The 9,744-nt window shown below is 35.4% G+C and overlaps 1 protein-coding gene across 1 annotated transcript in view; it reads left to right on the forward strand.

The window, feature by feature from the left end:
- LOC114059198 (nipped-B-like protein) overlaps nucleotides 1-9,744 on the forward strand; it is a 170,383-nt gene that overhangs the window by 143,324 nt on the left and 17,315 nt on the right. The window contains exons 30-38 of the mRNA XM_027887383.1: nucleotides 338-472; nucleotides 1,832-1,930; nucleotides 3,138-3,191; nucleotides 4,347-4,455; nucleotides 5,011-5,147; nucleotides 6,362-6,502; nucleotides 6,822-6,915; nucleotides 7,026-7,180; nucleotides 7,446-7,536. Of these exons, the coding sequence (XP_027743184.1) occupies nucleotides 338-472; nucleotides 1,832-1,930; nucleotides 3,138-3,191; nucleotides 4,347-4,455; nucleotides 5,011-5,147; nucleotides 6,362-6,502; nucleotides 6,822-6,915; nucleotides 7,026-7,180; nucleotides 7,446-7,536 (1,015 nt within the window). The remainder of the gene's footprint in view (nucleotides 1-337; nucleotides 473-1,831; nucleotides 1,931-3,137; nucleotides 3,192-4,346; nucleotides 4,456-5,010; nucleotides 5,148-6,361; nucleotides 6,503-6,821; nucleotides 6,916-7,025; nucleotides 7,181-7,445; nucleotides 7,537-9,744) is intronic.

The raw sequence follows: 9,744 nt of genomic DNA on the forward strand, positions 1-9,744 counted from the left end.
GTCTTGTGTGTTCCAACAAAGTAGCTAAAGCATCATCACATCTAGCTTGTAAGCTCTTGAATTAAGAAGTGGAATTATACATTTGCAAAGTCATGAGCTCTTAAATGGGAGGATATAAATGGAGGAACCATTTCAATGTTTTGGGGACTTAACCAAAACTTTTAGAATTGTTGCAAATAAAGTTATGCTGACCTTTTGTATAAATATAGTCTAGCTGCCTTTTCTGAATACATTTTGCAAGTCAAATTGTGTGGCTTTCAAATATTAATTTATATAATACATAAATTAGGTAATATGTCTGATTTCTTTTCAAGAGCATAATGCTTTCTCCTCACAGGATACTGGTATCAGTGTCAGAAAAAGAGTCATAAAGATACTTAGGGATATCTGCATTGAACAACCAACATTTCCCAAAATTACTGAGATGTGTGTGAAAATGATTCGGAGAGTTAATGACGAAGAAGGCATTAAGGTAGAATGAAACATATCCTTCAGGATTTAAATTATCATAACTGGTTTCTATATTTTGACCCAAATATAATCAAAAAAGTATTTCATTGCTCCTTTTTAATATAGCTTTCTACATTGCTGTCTGACTTGGTTTTCTTTTCTTGCTTCTATTTCTTCAAGTTCTTGCTGATAAAAGGATTTTTAAAAGTTATTATCTTAGAGTTTTGGGGATTTTTCTCTTTGCAAGGGTTGTCTCTGGTTCTTCTCTTTTCTAGTAAGTAAAATTAGCATATAAAATTCTTTTCTGAAAACAAACTTTAAGTCAAAATTATTATGCCAGATTTATAAGTTCTGCATATAAAAATATAAAGTATTAATCTGTGCAAATTTTTATTTAATTTTGAATGTTTAATGAATCGATTATCCCCCCTAAAATGTTACTTATGTGATCATCATCTAGTCTTTGTGCACCACATATGCAGAAAGGCAAAAAACTAAGATTACGTTGAATCATAAACCTGACACTGATGTTTTTTGTTTGATTCGGCAAAAATAATTTTAAAATTGCTGGGTAATTAAGAATACAACTGTTATAATTTTGTATCACACTTTCAGTGGGATTTCAAGTCTGCAACTTTAAAGTTGCAGCATATAATTTTGCCACAAGATATGTTAATGCAAAGAGGACTGTTAATCAAGAAGTAGATGAACAGGTGGATCTAAGATGCTGCTAAGAAAGGAGGATGACCTTCTTCTCTCTTTTCCCTTGCCTTTCCAACAACATCATAAAGATGAGGCAGTATCTGCAATGCATTTTTTATGTGTCCATGGATGAGGAACACTTCCTACAAGCATATGCTTTATAAGTAATTTGGGAATAGTTAGTCCACTTTCATTCTATTCCATCTTTTCCTCCATACAAAAACACTCTAAGGGAACCGAGTTCCTATGTTTGCATAGAGAGACTTGGCTTCTTTTTCTTCCTCGTGTTGTCACAACTGTTCTGAAAATGCCAAAGTAATCTACAATTGCTGCTAATTCTGCTTTGGAAATTGTGGTCTTGTATTCAGTTGTCAGCTTCTCAGTGAACTATGTTTTCCTGAGGAATGCAAATTAGTGTAGGAAAGTGCTCCATTTTCTGTGGCATCAGTTTCCAGTGACCATTTTAGTGAAGCTTGCTTTAGAGACCAGAATAACTGCTGTAATAGTAATTCTGGGTCTATCTCAGATAACATTATCTACAACAGTATCATGTAGGTTGACTAATTCCTTATGAAAAGGTACATATTGTCAACAAATCTATTGTATGGATGTATTGGTAATAATACCTACATGCCAAGATAAAATTATTTATTTCTGCTAATATTTTTTTCTCCTTCAGAAATTAGTAAATGAGACATTCCAGAAGCTCTGGTTTACTCCAACTCCACATCATGACAAAGAAGCAATGACCAGGAAAATACTAAACATTACTGATGTGGTATGTTAAACAAATTTGCATTAAGTTGCACATAAAATTTCATTATGTTTTTAGTATCTTTGAAATATTGTCTGTAGTCTTATAGAATACGAAAAATATGCAAGTAATTTAATTATTTTCCTTATATGTCTCCTGACATTGAATGCATGCTATAATTATTCATCTGATGCAACTGGCTGAAGGAAAATTTTAAATGCTCACAAATCTACTGGCTGTGATAACTGAGACCACATTATATTCAGGTTGTGTAAAATACTTGCTCAGTTAAGACACAACAAATTTGTGTTATATTTAACATTTTTCAAGAAATGCTGGTAGCAGCATATAGTTAAGCCTAACTAAGAAGTTGTCTCTTAAAAGAAAAATTTCCTCAATTGATAACATTTTTTTAAAAGCTAAATAAGCTGTTTTAATAAATACAAGGGCATGTTCTCATCCAAGGTAAATTAGTATCTGCATAATTTTATCTACTTTTCAGGAGCAGCAAATTATATTGTATGTTTCAAAAATCTGTTTCAAATAAAATGCTGATACATTTGTAGTGAAAATGTATTATGTAAAACCACTGTGCTGAAAAGGTATTTTTATATCAGTTATACCAAGATGTAAATATCAAATAAAAGTACTCTCTTCACTACTTAAAAATATGGGTTTAAATGGCTTTTTAATATTTTTACTAAATGATAGTGTATTGTGCATTTTTCCAGACTGAAAAGTTAGTTTATTTGATTCCAGTTTAATTCTCAGCTCTGTCAATTCTATTTTGGAGCACCTGTGAGCTGTTCCCAACACAGAATACCAGTGAAGGCTTAGTTTGTTTATATAAATATGTAATATATTAATAAAAATGAACATGTATATATATAAACATTTATATTATTATGTCTGTCAGACTTGTATTTATACTTTAATCTATACAAAATGCTGTTCTATGAACCAAAAATATGGTTTATATTAGAGGTAACACATCTCCAGTAAAATGTGTAGGCCTTTTGTTGTATGGGATACAAATTCTGAGATCCCTTAAATGGTAAGAAATCTTTTTCAAATGCAGGAAACAGTTTCTGATCTCCAAAGGTATTGTACTGAAAATTTATGGAAATATATATCTGTGCATGTTTACTGATCCTTTAAGATGACATCTGTATTGAAGTAATTTTTCTTCAGATGTCTTTTTTAACCAGTTTATTCTCAAAACTACTTTTAGGTTGCAGCTTGTAGAGATACGGGGTATGATTGGTTTGAACAGCTTCTTCAAAATGTAAGTAATGAATTCTGAATGTATGGCACAATCATTTTGAGAATTTTAACATTTCTTTTGGTACTAAAACACACTGAAGGGAGACTGCAAGAGCAGTCCTTTACTGTAAACAAATTTAATCCATGCCCTTTAAACATCTGACCTTTTTTTAAATCTTCATTGGTGTAATTTTCTTTGTCTCCAACATTAGTTTCTTTCTTTTCATGCAATTGTTTTAAAAATACTTCCCTTTGCATTTTGGGGAGGGTTTTTGTTTGTTTTTAATTTTATAGTCTCCTCAGTAATAAGTGGCATAACATGAAGTGCATAGTTACAATACGTAATTCTGAAATAAGGCTTCTAGTATAATGTAGATTTTTTTAAATGATAGAGAAGTGTATTTTCATGTCCAATATATTTGTTACACAGCTTATAGAAACAGTGACTCTTCAGGCTATAGGTTACTTCCACATTATATTTTACTCTAATTTTTTTAAGAAATGAGCTTGACTTGTTCATACCTCTTAGCCTGTGTTATCTGTCTCCTCAACAACTCCTATGCGCTTGTTAATTTTCAAGCAAAATTAACAACAGCATGCATGAGAGAATTAGAGGTCTCCAAAGGTTTTACTTTAGCCTCGAGTGCCGTGAAAATAGGTAGTCAAGTAAACCAAAGTGCCTTTTGATGCCTGCACTGAATAAAAATCTATAGTACAGGCTCAATTAAATTAATTTATTAAAATGTTCATAGGACTATGTTTCAGCTTAGTTTGATATGTTTTTTAGTGCCAAAAAAACATTTCTTTTTTATTTGTCTTTTTTTCTTTTAAAAAACCTTCTACCTCCTATTACTTACTGCTGGCAATTATGACTATTATTGTTTTCTACATTATTTCATTAAGTAAAAAGCTAGCTTTCATCCCAATGCAAAAATCAGTAGAACTCTTCCGTCTTTTTGTCACAGTTAATTTTTATTTGCTACTGCTGCATTTTGGTTTGATTTTTTTCTTACTTCCCTTAATTTTTTCTTCACTATGTAACTTTTATGGAGAAGTTTAATGCTTTTGTAGTGCAAAATCCTTGTGTATCTGTAGTAATTTTTATAAAACCAGCATATCTCCAATGTAAATGAATGCATCCTTAATACTAAATCATTTTCTGTTTCATCTGCTATAGCTGTTGAAGTCAGAAGAGGATGCCTCATATAAACCTGTGAAGAAAGCCTGTACTCAACTTGTTGACAATTTGGTTGAGCACATTCTTAAATATGAGGAATCCTTGTCAGGTAATAGTATTTACAACCCAGTAGCTTCTTTGAATTTTATATGATACTGTAACAGTGGTGGTTCAAATTACTATTGTGAAAAGTTACTGTTACAGAATTCCTGTTAAAAAACTGATGGTAATAAATTATTGTATTTAAGTTCATTATGAACTTTTGAGCACTGTATAATAATAAAACTTCCCTAATTTTCTCTAGCTAACCAGAATAACAGAACTAATTTTAAAATAACTTGTTCAAACTTTTAGATCACTAAAACAAATGTGTCAAGCTTTATTTGCATTAATACATTCTACAGTTGTAATAGGAACCATTGGCTGGGCCAGTGTTCTGTGTACAGTAACTAGTTTAAAAACTAGTGATGTCTTTGAAGCAATTTTGCTTCTTATTTGACATATGCTGTGATCACATACAAATATTAACACATTATGTTCTCATCAACCTAATGAATATTCTGTATTGATTTTGAAAGATATGTTAGGAAAGAGATATTCATATGATGTTTTGGCCATATGTTTTTCATTCCTCAAACATTGTGTATTTTCTAATTTTTTGCAGATTCTGACAACAAAGGTGTGAATTCTGGTCGCTTGGTTGCTTGCATAACCACTTTGTTCTTATTCAGCAAAATCAGGCCCCAGCTAATGGTCAAACATGCCATGACCATGCAGCCATACCTGACCACTAAATGTAGTGTAAGTAGAGAATATTAGAAAATCAGCCTTTTTTTTCCCCAGATAATTAAGCATGGAAATTAATGGCTGTTTTGTATGCTTGATGAGTTGAAGGCAGGAAAAGAGAAATAAAAATTGTGTTTCTATGGTTCATGATCATCATATCTTCTGAAGATATTAGGTCCTTTTGAAGATCTCTACAGCTTCTAAGATGCTGTTTCTCACCCTCTATCTCCACATTTTACAGATGAAAGTGAAACCTGTGCTGCCTCTTTCTCTTGAGGACTAAAACACAGTTTTTCATGTGTTATGAAATAATTTCTTAAAATTGTTTTGTTTTATAGTCACAGTCTTTAAAGTACCTAAGATTTAACATATGAATCTTAAAACTAAAGGTATGGTTCCATAAGATAGAATGATCTAACATATAGCAAATATATTAGAAGGAAAATGTCCTGCTCTATCCTCTTCAGCAGTTCACCTCTCTCTTCTCTAGCTCTGTTGTTTTTGTATTCCCCTGTAAGACAGTTTAACTCACAAAAATGATAGAGAGCTACAATGCTGAATCCCCCCACTCTGGTAAAATGGCCCCCTCCTCTGAAACACTTCATTGCTTTCTGCTGTTTTGATTAGCACAGTTGGCCCAGTGAAGGTTGTGATGAACCCCTGATCTGGCAGAAGGAGCAGGACAGGATCATGCAGCCATGGCTCAAGGAAGAGCTTGGCTGAGTGGGGGGCAGCAATCCATTACATTAGGTCAGCTGCCCAGGGAAGGGCAGACTTGAGAATGCTTGTTATCAGCTTAGCTTGTAGGTATAGCCTAGCATTTTACAGTTTCAGCCCTGGAGCATTCTCTAGGCATATCTACAACAGTGCATGTGTCAGGAAGCGTTCCTAGATTTGTTTTAGGACTCCGGAAAATGTTCAGGACTGTCACAGCCTTGATGAGAGGTGAAGTTCTGCTGCTACAGATATTTTTTTTTCAGAACTTCTGTAGAAAACAAGAACTTGCTTTCAAAATAATATGTAACTCAAAAGCAAATGTAAACTATATAAACTATTCTTTTAAATATTTACCAAATAACTTACATAAAATACATAATTGTATTATACTATTATGTAATTGTGTTGTATTAAGATGCATTATAAGTTTATTCCATAATACATATTAATAATACTTAGCTTATAGGTAACACAACCAGAAATGTTAAATTCTATAAATGCTGTTGTTTCAGACCCAGAATGATTTCATGGTGATCTGTAATGTTGCAAAAATCTTAGAACTTGTAGTGCCACTAATGGAACACCCAAGTGAGACCTTTCTTGCCACTATTGAGGAAGACCTCATGAAGCTCATCATCAAATATGGCATGACGGTAAGCTTTTAATTGCTACTATTTGGTTAATTCCACTTCACATTATGAAATACATAGTTTTGGTTTAAAAAAGTCTGTTTTCATTGTGAAGATAACTTTAGAACCATGAAAAATCAATGTTCTTGGTTTACTGGTGTTTGTATGTGTTGCTATATTTTAACAACTATTAGTTTGGGTGGGTTTTCAGAACAATCTAGATTGGCATTACATCTGTTAGATCATTAGTTTTAGTTCTACATAACTTTTTCCTACATAACTTCACAAAAATCTCAGGTTCAAATTCTAAATATATAACTCATTTGTTCCTTCTTGCACCTAGGTTGTTCAGCATTGTGTGAGCTGTCTTGGGGCTGTTGTGAACAAGGTCACCCAGAACTATAAATTTGTGTGGGCCTGTTTTAATAGATACTATGGTAAGTAAAATCACAACATGTAATTGTCACTCTTCAGTTTTGGCTACAAGTCTTATCTTAGAGAGACACCATGATTAAATACTGTGATCAAAACTTTTATCTTACTGTAGGTGCACTTTCAAAACTAAAAAGTCAACATCAAGAAGACCCCAACAGTACAATACTTACTGCCAATAAACCAGCACTCCTTAGATCACTTTTCACTGTTGGAGCGTTGTGTCGGCATTTTGATTTTGATCAGGAAGATTTTAAGGGCAACAGTAAGGTAAAATAACTTGTATTTACTCTCTACGTCTTATGTATATCGAATGCTCCACTTCAATTTGAGAACACAGTATTCATAGTCCCTCGAAGCTATGCATTTTTTGATAATGCACACAATATCATTTTTTGAGTTGTAAATACATGGGTTTGCAAAGGCCATGAAGTAAGATTGTGTTTCTTCTTTTTGAGATATATGCTTTTTATAAGAGATTAAAAATACCTGTTTCCACTTCAAATACCTTTTTTTTTTGTTTTAATTTCCTCAGGTTAACATTAAAGATAAAGTACTTGAACTGTTGATGTACTTTACAAAGCATTCAGATGAAGAAGTTCAGACGAAAGCCATTATTGGCCTTGGTAAGAAATATTTATAGTTTTTATTATTCTGCTCTAGTAAAAATCCATGCATTTAATCAGGCATTCAGTTATTGTGTAGTGGCAGGGGAGTTTAAAATCAAAGTTCACTCCATGTTTTATTTGAGAACTGGCTATGGAAATATAGTCAAAGAACTACTTTGAAATTGCATACTTCTGCAGGAGAGTGGATGCTTTTGACAGTGAATGCCTTTTTGATGTGTGACCAAGTCTTAAAAAGCATCAAGATTCCAAAGTAAACAGAGATGATATTTTTTTCCCCTCATGCAAGTGTTTTGTAACTCCAAATCTTGTTTTTCAGTCAACAAGGTATGGTTAAAGAATAACTAGAAAAAAAATAAGGCAAAACTTTGAGAATTTTAAGTCAATGAGTGGCTCTGAGGTTGGTTTAATCAGAAAAATGTTGGGGCTTTTGATCTACTCAAAACCTGGTCTACTGACACCTGATGGGACGCACCTTTCTCAAAGGGGAAAAACAGTTCTAGAGCAGGAGCCAGCGGGGTTCATTGACAGAGCTTTACACTGGTTTGCAAGGGAGAGAGGGGCAAAACCAGGCTTGCCAGTGATGAGTGATGGGATGGTGTGCCAAAACTTGAGGAAACAAACACTAATGGCATCCCTTAATCTGTCTCAAGAGGTGTTGGCTACAATGTACCACACCTGAAATGTTTCTACACTAATGCACACAGCATGAGGAACAAACAAGAGGAGCTCAAAGCTTTGGCCCACTCCCAGGGATTTGGTATCATTGGCATAAGACAAACCTGGTGGGATGAGACCTGTGATTGGAGTGCCCAGTTGAACGGTTGGTTACAGGCTCTTCAGGAGGAACAGGCAGGGCAGAAGAGGCGGAGGAGTGGCACTGTATGTAATAGAAGGGTTAGAATGTCTGGAGTTCACAGTTGGCAATGGCGCAGTTGAGAGCCTCTGGGTAAGAATCAAGGAGCAAACAAATAATACCAATGTCACTGTGGGAGTCTGCTATAGACCTTCCAGACAGGACAATGACACTGATGAATTATTCTTTGAGGAACTAGGGGACACTTCCAAGTCAACTGCCCTTGTCCTTACGGGGGACTTCAACTTGCTAGAAATAAACTGGGAGCATCACACAGCTGGTACAACCTGGGCCAGAAGATTCCTAAAAACCCTGGAGGACAACTTTATGGAACAGGTCCTAAGGGAGCCAACTTGGAAAGATGCCCTCCTTGATCTGCTGCTTGTCAACAGGGTGGATCTTGTGAGCGAAATGGGGATTGGAGGTGGTCTTGGCCACAGCGACCACGAGGGAATTGAGTTTAAAATCTCTGTTGACAGGAGGAAAAGTGCCAACAAAACCTCAACCCTGGCCATGAGGAGAGCAAACTTCAGGCCACTCAGGGAATTAGTGAGTGAGATCCTCTGGGAAAATGTTTGTGCAGGTGCTGGGGTCCATCAGTGCTGGTCACTTTTCAAACATCACCTCCTAAGGGCACAGAAACAGGCAATTCCCAAATGTTGGAAGCCAAGCAGGCGAGGCAGAAGACCGGTTTGGCTGATCAGGGATCTTGTCTTGGAGATGAGGCAAAAAAGGAAGGTGCATGCCCAGTATAAGCGAGGTCATGTGAAGAATTCAGAGATGCTGCTTGCCACTGTAGGGAGAAAATTTGTGCTGCCAAAGCTCAACAGGAGTTGAAGCTGCCAGAAATGTGGGGGACAGCAAAAAGAGTTTTTTCAAATACATTAATGGCAATAGACCGAATAGAAAATTCATCGACCTGTTCCAGGATGAGGATGGTCACCTCCCAAACAGGGACAGAAACAAAGCAGAGGTGTTTAACACTTTCTTTGCCTCTGTCATCAACACAGATGATGGACCAAAGGGATCTCAGTGCCCTGAGCTGGAGGACCATGACTTGCAGGAATGATCAACTCCTAGGCAACCCTGAAGTTGTGTGGGATCTGATGCTTTAGCTGGATCCCTACAAATCTATGGGGCTTCATGAGATTCATTCTGGAATCCTCAAAGACCTGCTGATGTAATCGCAAAACCTCTCTCAATTATTTTTGAGCAAGCCTGGGAACCTGGAGAGGTCCCAGCTGACTGGAAGCTGGTGAACGCTGTCCCAATTTTCAAGAGGGGCAAGAAGAAGGACCCCGGAAACTACAGGCCTGTCAGTCTCACTTCAGTGCCTGGTAAAGTTATGGAGA

Source organism: Empidonax traillii, unplaced genomic scaffold (assembly GCF_003031625.1).
Source record: "Empidonax traillii isolate 1590-97213 ecotype Southwest subspecies unplaced genomic scaffold, ASM303162v1 scaffold208:size1045274, whole genome shotgun sequence".
NCBI classification, from domain to species: Eukaryota; Metazoa; Chordata; class Aves; order Passeriformes; family Tyrannidae; genus Empidonax; species Empidonax traillii.